Source organism: Suricata suricatta, chromosome 17 (genome assembly GCF_006229205.1).
Source record: "Suricata suricatta isolate VVHF042 chromosome 17, meerkat_22Aug2017_6uvM2_HiC, whole genome shotgun sequence".
In the NCBI taxonomy this organism is placed as follows: Eukaryota; Metazoa; Chordata; class Mammalia; order Carnivora; family Herpestidae; genus Suricata; species Suricata suricatta.
In genome coordinates, this window is record NC_043716.1 from 41,228,197 (window position 1) to 41,254,499 (window position 26,303).

Below are 26,303 nucleotides of genomic sequence, written 5' to 3' on the forward strand. Positions count from 1 at the left end.
TTTTTTTTTTTTTTTTTTTTTTTTTTTTGCTAAATTTTTAAAAATCTATTTATTTTTGACAGAGAGAGAGAGAGAGAGAGAAGGGGAGGGGCAGAGAGAAAGGGAAACACAGAATCTGAAGCAGGCTCCAGGCTCTGAACTGTCAGCACAGAGCCCAGTGCAGGGCTCAAACAAGTTCATGACCTGAGCTGAAGCTGGATACTTAACCGACTGAGCCACCCAGGTGCCCAGAAATAACAGTCTTTTTAGCAAATGGTTCCGGTACCACTGTACATCAATATGCAAAAGAATCAAATTGAAAACATTTATGCTGTAAATGTTACTACCAAGAAAGTAAAATGACAAGACACAGGATGGGAAGAAATAGTTGCTAATTATATATCTAATAAAGGTATACATCCAGAATATATAAAGAACTATTATAAAGTAATGAAAAGACAAATAATCTAATTTCAAAATAGGCCAAAGGACGCCTGGGTAGTTCAGTGGGTTAAGCGTCTGACTCTTGGTTTTGGCTCAGGTCATGATCTCACGGTTCATGAGTTCGAGCCCTGCATTGGGCTCTGTGCTAGCAGCAAGGAGCCTGCTTGGGGCTCTCTCCTTTTTCTCTCTGCCACTCCCAACTCCCATGCACTCTCTCTCTCACTCTGCCACTCCCCCACTCATGCTTGCTGTCTCTCAAAATAAATAAGTGAAAAATAAATAAAAATGAGTCAAGGTTCAGAATAGACATTTCTCCAAAGCAGATCTACAAATGGCCAAAAGTCACACAAAAAAGATGATGCCTGACATCATTAGTCATTAAAGAAATGCAAATCAAAACCATAATGAGATACTACTCATGCCCTAGGCTAGTGTTAATAACAATGTTTAAAAAGACATTCTACATCCTGGTGAGGATGTAGAATACACGACTGGTGGCACCATAAAATGGGGCAGCTGCTTGGGAAAGCAGTTTGGCAGTTTCTCAGAAGGTTAAATACAGAGTTACCATGTGGCCCAGATATTCTACCGTTACGTACACATCCAAGACAATTAAAAATATATACCCACACAAAAACTTGTACATGAGTGTTCATTGCTGTGTTGTTTATAATAGCCAATGAAATGGGAAAAGAAAACCCAAAAGTCTATCAACTGACGAAGGACCAAATAAAACGTGACGTATTCATACAAAGGAATCTACCATCAATTATTACAACAGCGATGAATCCTGAAAACAGTATGTTAATTGGAAGAAGCCAGTCATCAAAGGTTACACATTACATGATTCCATTTACGTGAAATGTCCAGAATAGCAAATCTATAGACAAAGGAGACAAATGGGTGCCAAGGGATGAGAGAAGGAGTCCAGAGAAGGAGAGGCAGATGGGGAGTCACTGCTAATGGGAAGGGATTTTTTTCTTTCTTTTAATGTTTTTATTTGTTTTTCTAGAGAGAGAGAGATAGAGATAGGGCATGAGCAGGGGAGGGGCAGAGAGAGGGGGCATCTCAGGCAGCCTCTAGGCTCTGAGCTGTCAGCACAGAGCACGACTAGGGGGCTCGAACTCGTGAACCTCAAGATCATGAGCTGAGCCGAAGTTGGACACTCAACCAACTGAGCCACCCAGCTGCCCCAAGGGATTTCTTTTGTGGGGGATGAAAATATTTTCAAATTAGATTGTAGTGATGGTTGTACAACCTTGTGAATATATGAAAAACATGGAATGATACACTTTAATTAGAATTGTATGGTATATGAGTTATATCTCAATAAAGCTATTTTAAAAAAAGTGTGTGGGTGTGTGTGTGTGTGTGTGTGTCTTAGTCTATTTCATAGCCTCAGCCCCATCTTGAGTTACAGGATCTGGAGGCTACAGGATAGTTGAGAGAGTGCACAGATGGAGCTGGAGAAGCAACGCTATGTCCCAGGGGGGCCCCAGACAGCAGCTGGGGTTCACCTGGGGTTTTGTAGGTCCACGTGCACCCTGGCTGCTTACACCCAAGGACACATGTGAAATGGCCAAAGAGCATGGACACCCATGCTTTGATGACCACTTCGCTGGGCCGATAGTTCTCGAGCCTCTGACCCAGGGCTCTGTGCGGGACATTCTCAGGGCTGGCTTCCCTTGGGGTTCTCAACAAAGTACACTGGCCTATTCTAGAACAGCACTGCCCAACAGAAATAGGATTCCAGCCGCAGGTGTCATTTCAAATGTTCTGCTAGCCACATTTTTAAAATGGAAAAATAAACACATGTAAGTAATTTTCATAATATCAAAAATATTTTCATTGTAATATGTAATCGATAAAAAAAATGATTGTGATATTTCACATTCACATTCTATGTTTTTTTTCAGACGAAGCTTCAAGATCTGGTGCTTAATTTACATAGCTTATCTCAATTTGGACTAACCACATTTCAAACGCTCATTCAACAGCCGCGTGTGGCTAATGGTTACCATATTGGAAGATGCCGTTCTAAATCTGGTTCATGTTGCAAGATGAGCCTTCTCAAAGTCTGGTATTCTGTAAAATCTGGATTATTAATAACAAGTGCTGAGAAGGAAACCGAAGTTCTGCGAGGCAAAGTGCCTGGCCTGAGGCCTTAGGCTGGTAAGTGGCAGCGGTTAAGCGCAGGGTCTGTGGTCAGATGAGAATGACCTTCTCTACGGGGTCGATGTGAGATGACAAGAGAGACCCTGGGAAGGGACTGGCACCGTGCCTGGCTCATGTCTGTCATGAGCGACATGAAGGACTAATAGAAACAAGGCAGAGACCACTCGGGGCCGCTAGCTGGGGATACCCCAAGAGTTCCCCCGGAAAAGCTCATGTCACTCACCGGGCTGGTGGGTGAGGACACCCCAAGGCTCCGTGCAGCTCCATCATCCTCCGGGGGCTCCTGCTGCCCACTCTCTGGGCTGACTGCTCTGGTCGCCGCCTCTCTCACGGGACTGGAAGGCCTCGGGCCTAAAACGCTTGCCGAGGGGACAGCTTTGGCAGTGCCCACCTGCAGCAAGCCCAGGGTGCCAGGTGCCAGGGGAGGCAGCTGCGGCTTGCGGTCCCCTTGAGTCCCAGAGGATGCTTGGGTCGGGAGGGACCCTGTGGGCACACCAGAAGGGACGCTGGCCTCCAGGCCGGGGAAGGACGGTGAGGCCCGCCCCGTGGGGATCTCCAGTTCTCCACTCAGTCCGTTGGTTGGCACAGAGTTTACCTGGGCTTTGCTGAATTCCGACAATACCCTGCAAGTTTGTGAACAAAGAAACGGATGTGACAAGTTGTCAGCTAGAATGCCCAAGGCTATCGGGATGGTGGTAAGATTGCGAAACTGTGGTTCTGGGATTTCAGAAAACGAAACATCCTCGTCAGCCCCTGTGCTCCTCTGCTTGCACAGGGCCTTCCTCTGACACGGCTCACGGGGGTTGTCCCCAGCCGGGACTGAGGTAGAGTGGGTGGCCGAGGGAGCTGGGGGGCCCGGGAAACGCTCACAAAGCTGAGGGAAGAGACTGGTGTGAAGGGAAATGGACTGCCCTTTGCTTCTGCTTTCTGACCAGGCTGCTGAGGGCCTGGAGAGGTTGTTCCACCAAGCAAACGGCTGGGCGAGCAGCCATTTCCTCAAGCTGCTGTGGGAGAGCCTCAGTGAACAGTGTCTCCGAGCGGGGCTCCCCCCAGCCCCAGGGCAAGCAGCTGAGGCACCAGAAACCACTCCCTGGGGACATGGACCCTGGTGACGCGAGGACCCCCTCTGTTTCTGGACCAGTAACCGGGCAGCAGGGCTGGGATGAGGTGCAAGAGCTGGACGGAGAAGCCTCCGGTCCGCAGAGCTGCAGCCGGAGAGCGGCGGGCACAGGGTGAGGGAGAGTGCCTGCGAGTACACATGGGGCATGCACCTGCTCACTCCTCCAGGGGCCTGGCTCTCCCTGCCCTTCAGGCGTGCGTCAGGGACTCCGGGGAGCCAGGGTTACTGCCTTTCTGTACAGACACAGACACAGACACGCACACGCACATGCACATGAAAACATACTTCTGGGCTTCTAAAACATGCACTGGCTGGTGGCTGCCCCCCTTCTCCAGAGGTTTCTGAGAATCCACATTCTGTTTCTAAAGTAAGTCTATTTTCCGTCTCCTCCTCTGCTTGTGAACCCATAGAGCATGGCATGGGCAAATGTAGACCCACACAACAACAAAGCCGTCTGCAGCCCAAAAGATGGCATATATCTGCCCTCATGGCGTAGACTGGGTCAGATGACATGCCAAACTCCCCTTTGTGTGGGCTTATGGAAATAAAGATTTCAGAACCCAGGTTTCTACCTTACTGTCTTCTGGCTGAGCTGCGCTCATATCTACAATATCCTAACCCCAAACAACATTTCAAGACATGCTAGTCAAGCACTGGTGACCAACCCATACATTCATAGGTAACTGGTTTTCAACCCAAAACATTTCAGTGGGGAAAGAATCATGTTTTCAACAAATGCTGCTGGGGTATGTGACTAGTCCCACGGCAAAGACTAAAGTTGGACCCCTCCCGCACACCATATTAAAAAGTGGCCTCAAAATGGATCAAAGACCTAAAAGTCAAAGAGCTAAACCATAAAACTCTTAGAAGGAAACAGGTATAAATCTTTGGATCAGGCAATTGTTTCTTATATGACATCCAACAAATAAGCAGACAATAAAAAATAGGTAAGTTGGACTTTATCAACACTAAAAGCTTTTGTGCTTCAAAAAGATACTATCAAGAGAATAGAAAGATTAGCCATAGAACAGGAAGAAACTCTGCACATCTTCTATACTAGTATTATCATATCTCTGATAAGGGTCTAGTATCCAGAATATACAGAGTTCTTACAATTCAATAATATAAGAACAAATAATCTGATTGAAAAATGGGTAAAGGATTTTTAGAGACATTTCTTTAAAGGTATACAGATGAAAGTACATTAAAAGATGCTCAATATCATTAGATAATAGTGAAATACAAATAAAAACCATAATAAGATACTACTTTATGCCTACCAAGATGCCTATTAATAAAAAAGACAGAGGGGCACCTGGGTGGCTCAGTCAGTTAAGCATCTGACTTCAGATCAGGTCATGATCTCATAGTTTGTGGGTTCAAGTTCCATGTCAGACTCTGTGCTGATGGCTCAGAGACTGAGCCTGTTTCGGATCCTGTGTCTCCCTCTCTCTCTGCCTCTCCCCCACTCACACTCTGTCTCTCTCTCTAAAATAAATAAACATTAAAAAAAATTTAAATAAAAGAATAACAAGTGTTGGCAAAGATGTAGAGAAAATGGAACTCTTACACACTGCTGGTGGAAATGTGAAATGGTGCAGCCTCTGTGGAGAACAGCTTGGTAGTTCCTTAAAAGTTAAACATAGAGTTACCATATGACTCAGCAATTCAACTCATGGGTATATACCCCAAAGAATTAAAAGACAATGTCCGCACAAAAACCTATACATAAATGTTCATAGTAATATGACTTATAATAGACAAAAAAGTAGGAATAGAACAAATGACCACTAACTGATGAAAAGATAGTGGTGTAGCCACACAATGGAATATTATTCAGCCATGACCCATGCTACAACATGGGTGAACTGTGAAAACCTACTAGGTGAAAGAAGGAGGTCACAAAAAGCCACATAGTGTACGACTCCATTTATAGTAAATGTCCAGAATGGGTCAATCCATAGCTAAATGAGTAAGGGGTTTCCTTATAGGGCGATGAAAGTGTTCTTGAATGATGTCATAGTGATATTGCACAACCTTGTGAATATACTAAAGGCCAACGGATTGGACACTTCATTAAAAAATTTTTTTTTTTAACGTTTACTTATTTTTGAGAGAGAGAGAGACACAGCGTGAGCAGGGGAGGGTCAGAGAGAGAGGGAGACACAGGATCTGAAGCAGGTTCCAGGCTCTGAGCCAGCTGTCAGCACAGAGCCTGACTGGACGCTCGAACCCATGAACTGTGAGATCATGACCTGAGCTGAAGTCGGCTGCTCAACCCACTGTGCCACCCAGGCGCCCTGAGTCGGACACTTTAAAATGGTGACTTTTATGGTATGTGAATCCCATCCACCAAACGAGCAGGGGGAAGGTATCACTGTGTTGGAGGAACAGTTCCAGGGAAGGCGGGCAGGTGGGTACGGCTCTTGCCACCAGCTTCACTCTGAAAACAGACCAATAGGACTCCAAGAGTGTAGCTTGCAGCGAGCAGGCACTGAGGCACTAACAGGTTCTGGAAACAGAGGGGTAGTTTCCACAGCTAGAGAAGGAGGGACATTTAAAAACCAACTGCAGGGGCCAGCTCAGAGCCTGGAGCTGCTTCAGAGTCTGTGTCTCCCTTTCTCTCTGCCCCTCCCCTGCTTGTGCTCTGTCTCTCTCTCAAAAATGAATAAACATTAAAAAAAATTAAAAAACCAAAAACCAATTACATGTGTCCAAAGCACTGGGACAGAATGGGGCTACTTTCTGAAATGAACTAGGGTCTATGGCCATACCACCCTGAATGCGCCCGATCTCGTCTGAAATGAACTAGAGAGATCTGTGACAAATGTCCCCTGTGAGGTCCCAGTTCCTTGTGGAGTCCCAAGAGGAGGTGGAGTGACTGATTAAGAGCAGGGCTCCAGAGTCCCCGCTTTGCTTGGCACCCTGCTGTGGCCCCACAACAGGTTCCTAAAGTTCATGGACTTCATTCCTTTACCTGTAAAACCGGCATGGTAACAGCACCCACCGTTTATGACCATGTTCAAGGCTGAATGAGATAATATAGGCAAAATGCTTACAGAGGGTCTAGCACAAAGTAAGCACACAATAAACATTAACCTCAATTTGTTACTGCCGTGGTTCTTATCACCGTTGGTAAGACTGCTTAGCCCCTGCACACATGAATGTAAAAAGGTAAGGACAGAGAATTAGGCAAATATTCACTAGCATTACCAATACGATATAAACGAATCGTCATCTGTAAGACACATTTTAATGACGGCGTGGACTGGGTGTTGGAATGAAGAAACACCACCCAACAGCAAGAAGCTTGTGTGATAAATTAGCGTCTCCCACCAAATCAACACCATGGGCAAGATGAGATCAAGTTCACAGAATCCCACCAGAACCAGAGCTGGTCGGCGGGGCCCAGAGAGAATAAGAGACATGCACCTCAAGTGGAAAAAAAGTGCTAGAGATGAGATTTTGAAGGAAAAGTGAAAGAAAGGGGAGTTTCAAAACTTTGGGAGGAAATGCAACATAGGGCTGAGCCCGTGAGACCGCCCCAGTCCTTCCGCTTCTGTCCAGCACAGGGCCAGTGCTTTTCAAAAACAGTCTATTCAAAAAGTGTAAAATTTCTTTTGGAAGACAGTCTGAAAAAATATACATGTTGTACACGTATGTGTATTAAGTGTACGCAGAGGCAGGTGTGAAATAAAAGCATGGGCTGGAGAATCTGCATGTCCCCGGCCAAGCGATTCTGAGCCTGCGCTTTCCCTGAGCACGCAGGCTAGCACGTCAGTCACCTGACAGTCAGGGGTGCTCATGAGAGTACAGGAGGGGGCTGCGTGTGCGAGGAATCCTTCCCCTCAAGAGAAGGCCTCATGACAATGACAAGTGACCACTGTCACTAACCACGGAATTGCAGCTGCGAATACAGAGACGGTAGCGTGAGAACTGACGTCACACTGATGTCACGGGGACCCCAGCAGTAAAATGGTAACGACACCACCTATCCAGCACGCCCCTGTGACCAGCACTGCGCTAAGCACTCTGCATCCCTTAACCTGTTTAATCTCCCTAGCATTCTTATCCCCATTTTGCAGATGAGGACATCAAGATGAGTAACTTGCCCGAGGTCACGGAGCTGGTTAAAGGAAGGCTCCCGCAGTCCGGCTCCTGAGCCCACACTCCTAACCACCAGACCCTCCCTGGGCTTCTCAGTGACCACTGTGATTCAGACCCAACCAACACAAAAGAATCTATTCAGGGCATCAGTTCTCTATTCACAACGCAAACTGCAATTTGGCTTCCGGAAAACATGAAGTTAATACATTTCATTGGAATGTTATATGTTTTGTACTTTATGTTTAAGTTGTAGATGTTTTAAAAAACATTGTTTTACATTTATTTAAAAGAGAGAGGGAAAATGTGCATGTGCATGTGGTGGGGAGGGGCAGGGAGAGGGGGAGAGAGAGAATCCCAGGTGGGCTCTGTGCTGTCAGTGTGGAGCCCAACATGGGGCTTGAACCCAGCAACGGTGAGATCATGACCTGAGCTGAAATTGGAAGAGCTGGACGCTTAACTGACTGAGCCACCCAGGAGCTCCTATCATTTAAGTATTTGTAACTTAAAACAAGGCATAAATACCTTGTGCTTGTAACTCTTACAACTGTAAAATCAAAACATCTATAAGTTAGGGGAACCTGGGTGGCTCAGTAGGTTAGGCATCGGACTCTTGATTTTGGCTCAAGTCATGATCTCATGGTTCGTGGGATCGAGCCCCACATCAGGCTCTGTACTGTAAGTGCTGGGCCTACTTGGGGTTCTCTCTCTCCCCCTCTCTCAGCCCCTCCTCCCCTGCTCTCTCTCTCTCACAAAATAAACTTTAAAAAACACACAAAAAAACAAATCTTTAAGTAATACAATAAAAATAAGCAAACTCTTAAGGGTTGATGGAATCTTCACCCTCAGACATACCCTCTAAGAGCTGGTGTGTGTGAAGGTGCAAAGACACAAGCCCAGCGCTCAGAGTGATGGTGGATGTGCGTTCATGCATCTGCGCATGCGGTGCTGGCTGCTTCCGTGCACCACTGCCCAGTGCTGGTCGGCACCTCCTGACCCTCTTCCCTCAACTTTCCCACAAGGCCCAGGGTGACACTTCCCACACAGGGTGGATGGTCACTGATTCAACGGCCTTAAGCTGGAATTTTCCAGTCATGAGACTCATGAAAGATAAAAGCAAGGCAGGCGATAGAGGGCCGAGGGCTGGCTTGGGGGAGGAGGAGAGACGAGGAAGGGCTCAGACAGGTGAAAGAACCTAAGTTGCACCATCGGCCCAGCTGACAGAGCGGGGATTGCTCCCTTCCAGGACATTCCACCTAAACTCTTCTGTTTGAGGCTTGAAAGTTCTGTCTAATGGGCTCTGTTGCTCAGACACTGCGTCATCCGTCGCCCAGGTACCGTTCCGTGTGCAAGTCACTCCCAGCCCTATGAGGAAACCTCCGCTCTACAGACAAGAAACAACCTCATAGAGCCAGCAACTGGCCTGCCGTTCCTGGCCTTGTAAGTGGGAGAACAGGGCTTGGAGCTGCATCCCGCTGCAAGCCAGCCTGTACCAGCCCCCGACCTGGTGTTATTCCCACACCAGCTGGGAAACCTGGTAGGACTTGAATGAACCAAGAGGGTAGGAGCACACAGGAGTGGAAAAGAAGGTTCTAGATGCCAGCTGATGGAACATGGGTCTGGTTGAAGGCCCACTTAAGAAAAGTTTACCATTTTTTGGGTGCCTGGGTGGCTCAGTCAGTTAAGCGTCTGATTCTTGATTTTGGCTCAGGTCATGATCTCATGGTTCCTGGGATCAAGCTCTGCGTCTGGCTCTGCACTGACAGCGAGGAGCCTGCTTGGGCTCTCTGTCTCTCTCCCTGCCCTTCCCCGACTCACGCACCCGTGCGCACACTCTCTCTCTCTCTCAGAATAAAAAAAGTTTACCATGTTCTATCTCTTAGATGAGCAAATCCAGAAGTTTGATAATGCCTTCTGCTGACGAGGCTGAGGGGCACGGGTCCATTCCTGATGGAGTGTAAACAGGCACTATCTATGAAAATTACAGATTAATTTATCCTTTAGCTCAGCAATTCTGTTTCTGGGAATTCACTGAACACAGACACTTGCACAGAATTAAAAGACCACATACACAAGGTTATTTATAGAAACACTGAACTCTGATGTCCATTAAATACAGGACTGGTCAAAGAGACTAAGGCACATTTCATACAATGGAAACACGTGCCACAGGAAGAAAAAAAAAAAAAAGAGAAGAAACTCTGATATGAAACCCCAGAACAAAATCTCTGATATGATCTCTTCGAAAACAAGATGTTACACAGTATATTTATAATAGCTTTTGTGGGGAGGGGGCAGAGATGAGAAGTAGAAAAGACATCTAAAAAGTCTACTCATATTTGTGAGATGCACTTAGAGACATCAGGAAAAGATATATAAAGGGGCACCTGGGTGGCTCAGTCAGTTAAGTGTCTGACTTCAGCTTAGCTCATGAGCTCACAGTTTGTGAGTTCAAGCCCCACATCGGGCTCTCTGCTGTCAGCACAGAGCCTGCTTCAGGTCCTCTGTCCCCTTTTCTCACTGCCCCTCCCCTGCTCATTCTGTCTCTCTCTCTCTTTTTCAAAAATAAACTTTTAAAAAAATGAAAAAAAGATGTAAAGAATTAATAATTATGGTTACAAAGGTGGGAAAGACTTTTTTTTTTAACCATAAATCTGTTAAAAACTTAATGTTTCAAAGGGGCCTGAATGGAGAAGGCTCTGCTGTGGTGAGCACGGTGTAAAACAGAGAGATGGGGAATCCCTATGTTGTGCGCCTGAGACTAATAGAACATTGTGTGTCAACTATATGCAAATAGAAAAAGTTTTCTAAAACGAGATAGCTCCACCAAGGGTCCTTTCTCTCGTCAAGTTCATTGCTCCCTGCACTCTTCCTCCACACATCTGCTTGGCCCCTTTTGTCCCGCCACCTCCTCCAGGTCTCACTCAGGCTCTGAGGCCTTCTGCGAGGTCGCAGAGGGGCGCCCTTATGCACTGTGCTTCTCTGCATCCTTTGGAAGTTGTAAATCTAACTCTGCCCTACTGGTTTCTTCTCCTCTTGAGGCAATATTTTACATTAAGCCTCAGAGAAATTAGGTTAACTTGTCGAAGATCCGCCAGGGGCAGAGCTGGAGCCTGATCCGGCTCTGAGCCCTCCCGAAATCCATTTCCTCACTGCCCCGTGTTGCCTCCAATTACAGGTCCCAGCAACTCCAGGCCCCAAGCAAGAGATGATCCCCTCTTCCTTTATGCCCTTAGAGAGGTCAGTGCCCAGTGACAGGTAGTCACATGCTGTAGGAAGGGAGAGAAAGAGGAAGAGGAGGAGGAGGGGAGGAAGGAAAGAAGGGGGAGGAGGAGTAGGCGAAGGGCACTTACTCTTGCAGAGACGGGTCTGCATCATCAGCGTTTGCTGTCCCCAGGTCGGAGTCATAGGACATGGGCTCCTCGGAACGGTCTGGACTCTTGGAGCCATTCTCTTGGAGCAGGCAGCTATCAGAGTTGAGGCTGCAAGACAGCTGGGACGAACTGGCCGTGTCCAGGCTGAGGGAAGAGGCCGTGAGCTTCCGATTCCGTCGGATCTTATGGCCCGAGTGCTGGACTTCGATGTCCTCCGAGCCTGAGGAATGGGAAATTGAATCCAGAGACTCTTTCCGCTGTAGTTCTGCCCCAGAGGTGGCGAGGGGGTCGAGCTCGGAGAGTGGGCAAAGCCCAGAGAGAGCCAGTGGGGTAAGCGTCCACTCGTTTAAGATGGCCGACTTGTAGGAGAGCTCGAAGGATAAGGACGTCAGTCCCTGCAGGAAGCTGAGGAGGAACTCGCCCTCCTCGGCGTCTCGCAGCAGGGCTGTGGGCTGGTAGTACTCGCACAGGCGGGCGGGCTCCTGGAGGAGCAGCTTCAGGTAGCACTCCATCAGGCCGTCATTGAGGGCCAGCCTGAGCCAGGCCCGGCAGCGGCCCACGTCCGTGCTGACAAAGATCAGGTGCTCCAATTCCGAGATGATGTGTCTGGGGATGGGAAGGACAGGCTTGGCTCAAGAAATGATTTCAAATCACGGAGGATTATTTTATCCAGCGGCTAGCAAGAGACAGTAATAACGACTGCAAGTATATGTAGGCTTGAAAAAATCTCGGACAGTAGTGTTCTACGGAGAATTTAGAGATATTTAGCTACAACCCCCACCTCTTTGAGGTTGCTGCCATGGAGGATAATTGCCATTTTCGTCACAACTGCTCAGGCGCCCTAGACATCATCTGCTCACCCAGCACACATCTGATGAGCCCCTAAGAGCCGGGTCTTTGGAGCTGTGAAGATACGCAATACAGACATGGTCCTGCCCTTGGTCCAGGTTGTCGCCTTTCAAGGGCACACGGAGGTGAACCCTGTCATTAGTAGAGGTGGGGTTGGGGGAAGGCAATTGTTTCTAGGTTGCAGTAAGAAAAATGCCACAGGAAAGGCAGTATCTGAGCTGGGCCTTAAGGGATTACAAGAGGCAGTGATGGAAGGAGAACCTTCTAGGCACCAAGGACTGACAGAAAAAAGGCCCCGGGGTAGGGAAGCAGCAGCTCTGTAACCTGAGCGGTGAGCACTCCCATTACAGCTTGGGGAGTGGGGGCGGCTGATTGGGCTGCAAAGGCAGATAACATAGGGTCTTATCCAATGGTGAGGCAAAGTGGGGAAACAGTTGTCACACTGGCCATGCGTCAGAATCACCTGGGAACCTGGTCAGGATACAGATTCTGGGGCCCCAAAGAAGTGAACGGGACTCCAGGCTAGCGCTGGGGAGCCTGAGAGTTTTTGCACAGGGAACAAACCTGACGGAGGTTCTGCAGACTTCTGGGTGGGCTGCTCTGGATAAGGCCATGTACCAAACTCAGTTCCCAAACCCTTGGTCTCATGTAAATGCCCTTCCTCTGACTATCACAGTGCCCTGAGCCCGTCTCATCCATTCGAGAGCATGCTCCACAGGGCTCAGGGGATGAGCTCAGGTCAGTGTAAGCTCAATGTGACTAGCTGACTGACATAAGGCAAGACAGATAAGGGGGACAATTCAAAGGCCACTGTCACCAAGGAGTGAGGTCAGAACCTGGGACAGGGCAGTGGCAGTTGGCACGAAAAGGAAGATACAGGCTGACAAGTCACCTTCAGGCTGAAGGTGGCATTTAATAGCCCTTAGAGGCACGGTGCCAGCAGCCGCTTATCCAAAGCCTGGGGAACAGGGGCAGGGCCGCAGAGACAAATGTTTCAGGGTGAATATTCAAATGATCTGGATTCGACTTCTTAACAAATACCATAGCCTGTTAGGAGTAAAGTACTGAGCAAAGAGATGTTCATACGTTCTAAGGCAGGGTCAGCAAACCTCTTCTGTAAAGGGCCACTTAGTCCAGATTTTAGGCTTTGCAGGCCACACATTCTCTGTCACAACTACCTACTCGCGCCACGGTGTGGTAAAACGGTGGCCATTGCTAAAGGCGACCAGCCAGGGATTTCAGCAGCCCCAGGTCATTGCCTGAGGGCTAAGCGGCTCTTGAGGCTGGTCTAACTACAATCCCTCCCTCACCCATCTCCGTTCTAGAACACAGAGCATCCCTGTTGCTTTCCTGGACGGCTGGATTGGGAGAGGCTGGTGTCCCCCACTCTGAACTCTCCCCCCAAAGCAAAACCTCCCCTGGGGATCTCACTTGTGGGTGACAGCTTTCAGGAGGGGCCAGAAGACAGGCTGAGGCAGAGGCTTCTGGTGGGCACTTTTCTTCCTTTTCCCTCCGGCCTCAGCTCGGATGTGCTTGGTGTGCAGGCCGTGGATAAATACAGCCTCCAGGGCGCTGCACATGGTGTTGGCATCTCCGTCTTCGCTAGTGACCACCGTGTCCGAGGACACGTACTGCTTCTGCAATGCCTTCACGGATCCCACCAGCTTCTTCCTGATGACCTAGTCAGTGTCAGACACAACACAGGCCTTTAGAAGATCCCTCGGTGACCCCTGGCATGTACGTGCTTGTTGCCAAATACACGCACACCCACACGTGTGCTCACGCCTGCCTGTGTGTGTACACAGCAAAACTAGCACAAACTAACCATAAGAAACGAAGATGGGGGCACCTGGGTGGCTCAGATGGTTAAGCAGCCGACTTAGGCTCAGGTCTCGGGTTCAAACGTTCAAGCCCCACATTGGGCTCTGTGCTGTCAGCTGAGTCTGGATTCTGTGTCTCCCTCTCTCCCTCTCCCCACCCCCCCACTTGTACTCTGTCTTGCTCGCTCTCTCTCTCTCAAAAAAAAAAAACATTAAATTTTCTTTTTAAAAAGAAAGAAAGAAAAGACACATAGAGGAAAAAAGGAAAACTACATACTTATACCACCCAGAGATATTTTTTTGCAATGATATTTGCATATTTTTCTTTTGTTTTGCTTTTTAGACAACTTCAGTGACTTGATGGCCACAGAAATCTTGTGTTTAAACACTGGCCCATCACAGTTACAGCTGCGGGGCCTGAGTGATGCCTCTGGGGCGGGGGTGAAGCTTCCCACCTTGTTCAGGAAACTACGATTCCAGGAAAAGACAACAGGAACAGGAAAAGTACCAAGAAAACAGGAGCGCCGTCCACATGAAGAAAGATCCTCCGGGCAACTGGGAGGCTCAGTCAGCTAAGTGTCTGACTCTTGATTTCGGCTCAGGTCATGATGTCATGGTTTGTGAGTTCAAGCCGTACATCTGGCTCTGTGCTGACAGCGTGGAGCCTGCTTGGGATTCTCTCTCTCTCTCTGCCCACCCTCTTCATGCTTACTCTCCCCTTCAAAGTAAATAAACTTCATTTAAAAACATTTTTAATGTTTATTTATTTTTGAGAGAGACAGAAACACAAAGTGTGAGTGAGGAAGGGACAGAGAGAGAGAAAGACACAGAATCCGAAGCAGGCTCCAGGCTCTGAGCTGTCAGCACAGAGTCTGAGGCAAGGCCAGAACCCACGAACTGTGAGATCATGACCTGAGCAGAAGTCGGACGCATAACTGACCGAAACACTCAGGGGCCCCTTAAAATAAATAAATAAACTTTAAAATAAAGAAAAAAAAGAAAGATCTATGACCTGGTAGTTAGAGGTCGACATTAGTCTCAGCTCTGCCCGTCACCAGCAAGGTCACCTCGGACACATCACTTAATGTCACTGAGCTTAACTGTCTCATCTGTTAAACAGAACAAATACTTCCTGATCTATATAGCATGCCGGGGTGGGGGGGGGGGAGCAGACTACTCTGAGGGCAGGACTCGTGTTTTATTCATTCTGCGCCCTCAAACTTGGCATGGTTCCTGGCACATGTAAGTACTCCGTTACGGTCAGTTACGTAAGTCAATTGTAAAACACATATACATAAAATCCTGGAAAGATCAAGACTGTTCTGTTGTAATATAAGCATGTCAAAATTACCTATGTGTTTCAGAAATGGACTGGAAGCAATACAGAAAAACTGGTTTGAATTGTTAGCTGATAGGATTATGGGTAAATATTTTACTGTTTTATTTTCATTTTCCCCGTAACAGTTCATGTTAATGTTCTTTGAAAAGTCAATTTTTTTTAATGTAACAGCTTTAATGAGACACCATTTACATAGCATAAAATTCACTCATTTAAACTATACAGTTCAGTGGTTTTGGGGTATTCACAGAATGTTGAAACTATAGCCACTGCCTAATTTTAGAACATTTTCATGTTTCTCGAAAAGGAACACTGTGCCCATTAGCAGTCACACCTCTCTGTTCCCCTCCCCTCCAAACTCTAGCAACTATGAATCTACTTTCTGTCTTTATGGATTTGCCAATTCTGGACATTTTGTGTAAATGTAGTCATACAGTATGCGGTCTTTTGCGTTTGGCTTCTTTCACTTAACAGGTTTCCACGGTTTGTCTAGACTGGAGCACGTATCAGGACTTCGTTCCTTTTTACTGCCAAATAATCTTCCACTGCATGGACATACCACCATTTATTTATCCACCTATTGATTAACAGACATCTGAGTTGTTCCCACCTTGTGGCTATCATGCTGTTATGAGCATTCATGCTCAAGGTTTTTATGTGGACCTATGTTTTCAATTCTCTTGGGTACACGCCGAGGAGCGGAAACGCTGGGTCACGTGTGACTCTAGGACCTGCCCAACTGTTTTCCTAATGCCTGCACCATCTTCCGTTCCCGCCTGCAATGTTCGAGGGTTCCAGTTTCTCTACAGCACCACCACGGACTCTTCTCTGTCATTTTGATTCCAGCCATCCGAGGGGGTGTGAAGAAGGCTCTCATGATTTGGAATGCATTTGTCCAATGTCTAATGATGTTAGGCACCTTTTCATGTCCTTATGGGTCACATGTACACCTTCATTTTTTTGTTTGTTTACTTTATTTTTGAGAGAGAGCGAGAGAGAGAGCAAGAGTGTGAGTGGGGCAGAAAGAGGGGGACAGAGGATCCAAAGTGGGCAAGATGGGGTCAGCAGTGAACTCCCAGATGGTGAGATCATGACCCGAGCCTCACAGACGCTCAACCAACTGAGACACCCAGGCACCCTAATGCTTTTTCTTTTAATGTTTATCTATTTTTGAGAGACAGAGAATGTGCACATGCATGTGTGCCTGTGGGGGAGGGGCAGAGAGAGAGCAGGACTGAGGATCCAAAGCAGGTTCTGCTCTGACAGCAGAGAGCCTGATGCAGGGCCTGAACTCACAAACTGTAAGACCATGACCTGAGCTGGAGCTGAAGTCGAAGTCGGTGGCTTAACAGTGTGAGCCTTCCAGGCACCCCATATATACATGCCTTCCTTTGAGAAATCCTGGGTCTTCAGGTGGCCTGTATTAAAGTCACCATTGGCTCTTATAAACTCCAATTTTATCACCAAGGAGATGTTCTAGAAAGGGCAAGATCTCCTCAGAGCCTGCTTCTGCTGTAACTTTTTCTCAGTCTGAGGCCTCACTTTCCAGACAGGGCTCAATCACCTCAAAGTGAGGAAAACCCAGACACAGCTGTCCCGTGCGCCCTTCCCCACCCGTGAGCCTCTCTCTGCCTACCAGGATGGCAGCCCGGGGGTCCAGTCCATTCTCCACCACCGAGAGCATCTCCACTCACACAGCAGCTCCCTCGGAGGATCACATGACACCTGCGGACACAGACGGTGGCCAGATGAGCAGGTTCCAGCTCACTACCCCCAGCCAATCCTGCCCTCCCCCAAGGTCAGCCCATCTTCCTCAAACTGCAACGCAAAGGCCTCTGAATTCAAAAGTAAAAGCCAGGAGTGGATTTTAAGGAAGGAAAGAAAGAAAGAAAATCAATCTGAGGGTTTGGCTCTATGTGCCATGGGTGGGTCTGCCCTAAGCAGTGCATGGAAAGGGCTCTGTACGCCTCACCAAATGCTGGCTCAGAAAAGCAGGGAGTGAAGGGCTGATTTAGATACAGAGCTAAGGGTGCAAGGTGGGTGCTGCAGCTGAAGGTGCCAAGAGCCCACACGGACCAGGGAGCAGGGGCTTGCAATTCATGTCCAGGGCCTGGAACTGCAAACTGCTGCCCCTGACTCCTGGTCCCGCCTGGTGTCTGCCAGCTGGGCAGGAACAAGCACAACTGAAAGAGTTTCCAAGGAGAGGGCCTCCTGCTACATAGCGGCTTCCCCTCCAGGCACGAGGGTCCAGCTTGAGCAGCACAGGGACAGGCCTAAAGGGAAACAACACAGGTTCGAATCTCCACTTGCCACTGAGGTATGCTGGGCGGGGACCAGAGCAGACCTCTCCAGTGGAGGCTGTGAACTGGAACATGTCAAGCACAGGGCCTGACAGTACCCAGGATAAATGGTATCTCCACCGCAGGGGGTGTGGCCATCCAAGCCTATCAGCAAAGGCAGAGCTGCCTGAAGGAGTCCGCTCAGGTACCTGATGTCAGGACACAGGTAAATCCCTCAGGGTACAGGCTTCCCCCTGGGGGTGGCCTGGGTGGGAGGGTTTCAGCCTGAGCCTCAGGGGGCTGCTGGCTCGATGGGACTCCCCCCACCCCTGCCCCCCAGCCATTTGGACGGACCAGGATTGGGCAGGCACATTCCTGTCCAAAACAATCTCTAGTGACCACACTGCTGAGCATGAAGGGACACCAAAATTTAGGTCACTGCTGTGTCTGCTCTAAAAAACCTGTGCCCCCAAAGAGTTATAAAATGAAGACATGCTAAATAGATTTTGTGCTGTTTACATATGTGACTTCCTTCATGCCTCATAACCACCCTAGGAGAGCTCTTTTATTCTCCAGATCTCACAGCCATGAAACCAAAGCTGACCCAGGTCAAGGAAATTCCCAAGGTTCCAGGGCTGTGAAGTAGCAGGATCCACCACCTTCCGCCAGGATGATGTCCACCCTTCCGGAAGAGGCAGGTGTGAGCTAGGGCTGAGGGGAGGTTGGTGAGTGGGCAGGGGGGTGCTGGGAGGAGGGCTCTTCAGCTGAGGGTGGGGGCCAGATAATGGGGTGCAAGAAAGCATCAGGTTGGTCCCAAATGAAGAAAGATGCTCTGATTCAAGCTCTGGTCTCTGGATTTGACAGAGGGTGAACGGGACCCAGCACCAACCTTCCTAAGTGTGGATATGCAGAGGGAAGGAGGTGTGTGCGGCGGATGGCCCCCCGAAACCAGCTCTGGTCAGCGCACAACAGACCGGCAGGGAGAACGCCTGGCCCCTGGCCACCACCCATCTGACTGGCTCTCCCTCCACCACATCCCCCCACCCCCAACCCACTTGGGATTCTCAGGAGCCTCCTCTGGAGAGCAGCCCCACGCTCTGGCCACCAGGGCACCGAGGAAAGAGACTGCTACAGAGTCCCTGTGCCTGATCCTAGAGGCTGGGTTGCTTCAAGACCAACCTATGCAGCCCTGCAGGGCAAGTTCAGGCTCTCTGGCTCTGAGACCCTGGCATCCAATCCCCTTCAGCAACATTAGCCAATTAACTGAATATACTAGAGGATTCTTCCGAGGCAGGGAGGCTTATCAGTGAGTGGGTGCTCTGGCCAGTCAGGGTCTGCTCAAAAAAAAAAAGCACACAGTAATCTGACACGGAGCAGTCAGAGCAGGGGCAGGCAAGAGACAACTGTGGCCTAAAACTGTCAAGAAAGCCACAAAATGACAACAGCGCACAAAAATTCAGAAGAACTGCCACCTGACAATTCACAAAACAGAACTGAGACGTGGGGGTCAGGCCACAGTTCAGGGCACATCCTTCTTTGCAGGAAGCCAAAGCACCCTACCTAGGCCTGTCGGGTCTAGAACACCTCAGGCAGGTAGGAAACGGCCCAGAGGCAGGACCAGACCGGCTAAGAGGGGAGATCTCTGGACTCTGGGTCTCCTGCCTGCTAGGTCAGCACCCCAGCAGGCTCCTTGGGAGGGCCAGACACCCACTCTACGCTGCTACGAGACTGGTTTCACTTTCTATCCTCAGGACTGTCTACACTGAGAGCAAGAAGCAAACCAAAGAAGGGTGCGTCTTTGGGAGACTCGGAATGAAGAGAGCAAGCAGAGTTCAAACATCATCGGTGTAGCTGAACAGAAGAGGTGAGTGCCGTCTGCCTGTAGGAAACTCCCAAGCCTCCCTGAGTCTACCTCTGCCCCCCAGGACTGATGCGCTCTGGCCCAGGGTCTCATTCTCTAACTCATTTAATTCTTATAACAATCCTGTGAGAGAAGGAAGATCATCCCTCATTTCACCGAGGAGAAAAACTGAGGCTCACTTGAAATGCGCCTCAGGTGAGGGACAGAACTTCCTCATTTCAAGTTCTGCACCTCCCACCAGCTCATCCTGTCCAGGTCCTTGGTTCAAAGAGTTTCAGGCAAACTGACTATTCATAGACTCCTCCAAAGCACTCAGAAGCTCCATTTTATCAAAGAAAGCCTAACACTAACAGGAAACAATTTTGCCCGTCAGATCTGTAGCTGCAACTAGGTGAGCACAGGTCCTTTCCACGGCAGCCAGGTTTCCGGGCTGTCCCTCCTGATCTGTTCCAACACCCAGAAAGGAATTGTGTGGTTGATCCTCTTCGTGATACTGCCTGGCCCTCTATAAACATCCAATTTCACGTCCTCCAGAGACTAAGGAAGAACGAAAAGAGGAGAAGGGCTCGGATGAGACGTTCGTTCAAAGAAATGGAAGAGCTGGCTTCACCTCTTTGGAAACCCTCCATTCCTCAGCCAACATCAGCCTCTCCTTCTTGGAGACCTCCCCTCCATCCAGGACAGCCTGTCTCTAACGGCCTGACTCCGATCCTGCACCTGGGTGTGCACAACAACAGGCGGGTGTTTAAGCCCTCCAGATGTCATGCCAGGTGATGATTCAGGGTTTTCAGTCGGAAACAAATGACAAAGTTATCATCTGATTCAGAAAGACAGCTGACACTTCAGACATGTGAGTGCTGCATGAGTAAACTCCTTCTACCTGAAGAACGTTGGATTTCTAGACAAGAGCCTTCTGAGGGATGGCATGGGCGTGTGTGTGTGTGTGTGTGTGTGTGTGTGTGTGTGAGTGTGTATGGGCGCCAGGGAAATGAAGCAACTGAATACCAGCTGGAGGGCAAGAAACTTCTAGCTCGTGATTCCTAGACCAAAGGCTAGTAGGTAAGGCCAGAAATGTGAAGTCTATGAACACTGGGCATCTTTCTTCCCTCCTCCCCCCTCGCTCCTTCCATCCAACAACACCCATGTCTCCCATATTCTTGTCCCAGATCCCTTAAAATTCCAGCACGGGCCAAACTCTGAATGAATGAAAGCAGGAACTCTGCATGACTCATTCACCGTTGCATTTCTAGTGCTTTGAACAGTACAAGGCACACAGTGGTGCTCAAAAAGTGAACAGATGTATAAAATAAAAAGGCTCAGGCAGGTATCTCTGTTTCCAACTGTAAGAAGTGGAGGCATATAGGATGGAACTTGAGGGTGTCATGCTAAGTGAAATAAGTCAGAGAAAGATAGTTACCATATGTTTTCACTCATAAGGGGAACAGGAGAAACTTAACACAGGACTGAGGGGGTAGGGGAAGGGGGAAAATAGTTGGGGAGAGGGAGGGAGACAAATCATGATAGACTCTTGAATAGTGACAACAAACTGAGGGCTGATGGGGGTGGAGGATAGGGGAAGAGGGGTGATGGGCATGGAGGAGGATGCTCGTGGGGATGAGCCCTGGGTGTTACATGGAAACCAAGTTGACAATAAACCATAAAAGCAAAAAAAAAGAAAAAATTATGAATGAGTTGGGAAAAAGCAAAAGTTGAGGCATACAAGTTTTCAGTGGTGGGGCCACTGTGGAACTCCTGCCATCACACCAGGTGGCCACCAGGCTGAAACCCTTCAGAGAGATCACACCTTAACGGAGGGGGAGACTGAAGGCAAAAGGACAACCAATTTTCAAAGGGGTGAGACTATAAATGACAAGCAAAGACAACGGGTCCTTTTTGGGGCCCTGTACAATTGCTGGCAAAGGCCAATCCTTTGGAGTTTGGTCACCAGACCTTAGAGGGGATGGGCACCCAAAAAGCTCAGGAGATTATGTTATCGATGGGGCCTAGGTGACTCTAGAATGTCTAGCAACTCTGAGATAACTTGGCTCTCTGTGAGCGTGGGTATCAAAATGGTCAAAACTCAGGGCGCGTGGGTGGCTCAGTCGGTTAAGCGTCTGGCTTTGGCTCAGGTCATGATCTTACAGTTTGTGGGTTCGAGCCCCACGTCAGGCTCTGTGCTGACAGCTAGCTCAGAACCTGGAGCCTGCTTCAGATTCTGTGTCTCCCTCTCTCTCTGACCCTCCCCTGCTTATGCTCTCTCTGTCTCTCAAAAATAGATAAAAGACATAAAAAAAATTTTTTTCAAATGGTCAAAACGCAATGATCCAGCACCTGCAGCAAGAGGTGGCAACTCCACAGCCTCCAGGGAGGCCTCCGCGCCCCCAGGATCCACTCACCTATGCGCTTCGCAACGTGTAACCTCACCTGGTCCGTTCCGCAGTGGGACTAATCTACAACCAGTTCTGGCCAGGAGGAGCACTGGCTGAGGGGCCTTTCTAAGTGCCAGGACACACATGGACATGATTCTGTGACCACAGCCACCCCACACAGGGAACCCCTTGAGTTTCTCCAGATCATCACCCAAGAGGAAGCGCTAAGCTGCCACTGCTCCAGGCGGAATGAGCAGCTATCCCCCCGCCTTCCAGGTATTAGGGTGATCCCACCATGCCAGCAGCCAACGCAGGTAACGTAATATGGACGGCAGAAACAATCTCTGAGGACAGGTATAGGGGATCTGACATCCAGGAAAAACACTAGACCCACGGGAGCAGGCGCTCTGCTCCTCCACACGTACTCACCAGCTGGGGCCCCGCATCAGCGGAGGGGTTCACAGCTGCCTGGCTCTGAGAAGCACCTGGGCTGCTGCTGGTGTGGAGGGCAGCAGGTGGGCTGGCACGGACTGCCCTGAGTTCTCAGATCACATGTGGCCACAGCAAGGGAAAAGTGGGCACAGAGCTAGGATGAAGAGTTGAAATGGGGATAGGGAGACCTAAATCTCCCAAGACTGGGTAGGGGTGTAGGACCTAGGGCGGCAAGAGTTAAGGGGCGGTTTAGCAAAGACTTAGGAAAGAAAGTATGTGGTGGGCTCGGAAGTTAGAGGTTGAATGGGTGAGGACAAGAAGATACACACAAGACTTGAGACAGGGCTGAGATCAGAGTTATCAAGAGCGGGGTAGGCTCAACAGGGCATCTACTTTGGTGGTCGGTATTAAATGAGCGTGGGGGGAGGTGGGTGTTTGGACTGAGCAGACCTTGGGGGCCTGGGCAGGGGGACTGGGATAAGAAAGCTGAGCCAGAAAAAGGAATAAACCAGAATGACGGGGAATGGGGGGTGGGGAACTCGAGGAGGTTTGCGTGGAGCATTGGGATTGCCAAAGGGGTTGAGGGTTGAGAATGAGATGCTTTAGACGGAGGCGGAGGAGTGGCTGTGCTCGGGTTGGAAGTGGGCTACCGTGAGATGATGTGTGGCTGCACTCACGCAAGACTAGTGGTGAGGGGGTGAGGGGGTGAGGGGAAGGGCTGGGCTCCGGTCAAGGGTGGAGAAGATGGAGCGGACAGGTCAGCACTGGCTGTTCGGGCTGAAGGCTCGGGTCCGAGTGAGGTAGGGTGCGGGGCTCAGGCGGGGAAGGGAAAAGGCTCGGAAGCAGGACAGTTTGAAAGCAACCAGGGGTTTGCGATCACGGTCAGGGCTGGTGACCCATCGCCGGTTCGCATCTCGTCCCCACCGTCCCTTCTCACCCTCCTCGCCCTTTGACCCCTAACTCACCAGAGAGAGCGGGGAGACGGCGAGGGGCACTCCTGGCCACTGGAGCCCCTAAGCCTCCGACCAGACGCCTCGGCCTCCCGGCCAGTGACAACAGGAAACGGCGCTCGCTCGTGACGTCTGACGCCATCACGTTTGTTCGGCGTCCGGTCCCGCCCCCGGACCGCTGAGCCAATCGCAAAGACGGCGGAGCCGCGGGGCGGGGCCAGAGCTCAGGAAAGCCCAAGCTCCCAGCCTCGGAGCAGGTGAGTTTGGGAGGCTCTGGGCTCTGTGACCCGTGATGTGTGCGAAGACCTCGCCGACCAGAGTCGGGCGGAAGGTGTCCTACTGCCTGCCTTCAGCAGTGTCTGCGCCTGACTTGATCCCGGCCGGCTTCTGGGTTCGTGACCTCACCTGGCGTCTAACATTGGGGCTGTCAGTTGGCCTCCTGCGGGAAGGTTCCCGCTTTTAAAATCGGACCAGTAAAGCCTACCCAATTTTTGCCTCCCTGCGGGCATCAGCGCACTTGGTGCTTCCCGCCTGGCGGTTCTCAGGAAAAGCATGCAGGATTTGACCACCCTCACACCAAGGGAGCGCCTTTACGTGCCCATCAGACCCCAGGCATGAAGCTTAAGGGTCTCGTTATTCTCATCTAGCCAGGTAGTTGTTAGTTTCCTTTGCTTGGTAGGGTTGACATTTCTCTTTCAGATGGACTCAGAACAGAAGATCAAAAGTGTGTGTTGGTGGGGGTGGGGAGGGAGGTCTTGTGCTTGGGACACTTCTATGTGCAGGCTTAGGTCAAATGGGATCCCGGGGCCCGAGGGTGGGGTGAGTGCTGGGGTGGAGAGGTACTGCTACCTGCAGGTCCGGGGGACTTTGGGGTGTCTACAGGGCTGGTCTGGGAACAGGACCATTCTTGGAAGAAAGCTGCATCCAGGCCAGGCGCTCCATTGGCCTTCCTGGGAAGGGGAAAGGAGGGGGTCCCAGTGCCTGTTTCCATTTCTAAAACCAGCTGTTGCAGATGTGGCACCTGAGTGTGGGCGGGCTGCCCCTTCAGTAATTCTCTCTCGAAGAGTGAGAGCCATGTCTCCTCCATTAGATGAGTCAGAGTACATTTACTATAGTTAACAGTTGAGCAGGCAGTTAGAAGTAAGGACACAGAGGGGCACCTGGGTGGCTCAGTCGGTTAAGTGTCCAACTTCAGATCAGGTCGTGATCTCACAGTTGTGAGTTCAAGCCCTGCATTGGGCTCTGTGGTAACAGTCTGGAGCCCTTTTGGAATTCTCTCTTTCCCTCTCTCTCTCTGTCCCTTCTTTGTCTGTGCTCTCCGTCTCAAAAGTTAACATTAAAAATAAATAAGAACACAGAAGGAAAGTATTATCTTAATGTGGAAGAACTTGGAAAGTAAGGAATATACTAGGGAAATCCGGTTTCCTAGGCAAAAGGATCTGATTGTGTTCCTGGTTATCATTAGCGCATCAAGAACCTGCCTTGTCACAGCATGCTCCTCCCTGCCCACCAAAAAGAGCAAGCAACATTCCTCGGTTCTTCCAATGAATTTTTACACAGCTGCTGTCTGCAAAAGCTGTGGGAACCCCGCATGGTAATATCTTGTCTGCCTTGTCAGAAGCCCCCATCTCCTGGTATTCTCTTACTTCTCAGCCTCTCGGCCCCTCTGCAAAGTCTACGGGCTTGACTTACTCTTTTCATCTTACTCTGTGCATAATTCTACCATTCGTGGTCCATGAATCCACCAAGTAATCTGAGGCCAGAAAAGAATCTCACATTACCTTGTTATTTGAGCAATAATAAAAGTACACACCAAGTGCCATGGTGTCAGAGAAGAGGCCTAGAAAGTTATCCTGGAGGAAGCACCTCTTATCTGAGCCCCAGGGGGGGGGGGCACAGGAAAGGGCGTTGCAGGTGAAGAGGCTGGTAGAGAAATGGCTGGTGGGTAGGAATGCAGGGTGAGCTCAGGGGAGGGTGCACCCAGAGGTGGAGAGAAGCCAGGACTTAAGACCAGAGTAAGGGGAGGGGTTTTGAATGGAAGGAAGATAAAGACAGATTGGGCCAGGGGGAAAGGGAGGATGGGCAGACACAGCTGGAGGCCAGTGCAGGAAGTCCTCAGACACTCACGAAGGCCCTGGTGTGTCAGATTTCAAGCACTACTCATGGTTATTCAAAGCCAGGTAGGAGAACTGTAGGCATCTGAATTGCCCGGGGGTCCAACGTGTAGATTCCCAAACCCCATGCCTGCCCCGGAGAGTCACTCTGGGATGAGGTCCAAGCATTTAGGCTTGACCACCTTTTCTGTCCCCTGCCCTACCTCCAGTGGATCAGAGGTGTAAGAAAGTGTGAGCATCTCTCCTTAACCTGGGAGCTGAAGGGTAAGGGATTGAACAGTTGTGGGAAGTCGAAGCTCTTATCGTTTGCCAGATAGGAATTTTGATTTATCCTTACCCAGTACCCTGAAGGTAAGTGCCAGCGGTGGTTCCATGGTGTAATGGTTAGCACTCTGGACCCTGAAGGTAAGCGCCATTGTTACCCCCACATTACAGATAAGAAAACAGGCGGAAGAGAGGTTAAGTAACTTGGGGGCCCAAGGCCACACAACTTCTAAACGGTACACGTGGGATCCTCACCGAGCTCTGACTCTTGTAGAGCTAGCATCCTGTAGAGTCAGAGCAAATGGGCACTGGAGCCAGGAATGCTTAGGTTCGAATACCAGCTCTACCCCACACTGTTTCTGGGCCTTCCCCAACAGAGCGCAGGGCCTGGCACAACCCAGCAAGCGTGGGGCTAAGATCACTGCCACAGTCTGGTTTTCATAGGCCCCTTGAGATGGCACCAGACATAGAAACTTCTAAGTTGGATTCCTGATTAGAAAAGAGAAGTAAATCACAACACTTTGAGGCCCTTAGCCCTGGGCGGAGGGGCCAGCGCGTGTGACTTCAGGGATGTTCCCCAAACTATCTGAGCCTCCGTTCCTCATCTGCAAATTGGGGGAAGTATCAGGTGCCGTGAGGAGTAACTGAGATGAGGTCCTCAGGACAGTTTCTGGTCCGTGGTCAGCACGGAGGGTGACCAGCGTCATTGTTATTACAGGCTCGGCTAATTCTTACCTCCCCGGTCCAGGCAGCTCTCTGTTTGTAACTGCTCTCTGAGCACTGGAGGGAGAGCCTTTCTGCTGTGAACGCCAGATGTATCCTTACTTGGT

At 49.7% G+C, this 26,303-nt stretch overlaps 1 protein-coding gene across 1 annotated transcript in view; it reads right to left on the reverse strand.

Moving 5' to 3' along the window:
* PLEKHM1 (pleckstrin homology and RUN domain containing M1) overlaps positions 1–23,206 on the reverse strand; it is a 32,008-nt gene extending 8,802 nt beyond the window's left edge. Inside the window, exons 1-5 of the mRNA XM_029927151.1 lie at positions 23,111–23,206; positions 16,841–16,929; positions 13,477–13,724; positions 11,176–11,802; positions 2,822–3,221 (exon numbers count right to left, since the gene is read on the reverse strand). Coding sequence (XP_029783011.1) covers positions 2,822–3,221; positions 11,176–11,802; positions 13,477–13,724; positions 16,841–16,888 — 1,323 coding nt within the window. The 5' untranslated portion in view covers positions 16,889–16,929; positions 23,111–23,206. The remainder of the gene's footprint in view (positions 1–2,821; positions 3,222–11,175; positions 11,803–13,476; positions 13,725–16,840; positions 16,930–23,110) is intronic.
* Between the last annotated feature and the right edge of the window lie 3,097 nt (positions 23,207–26,303).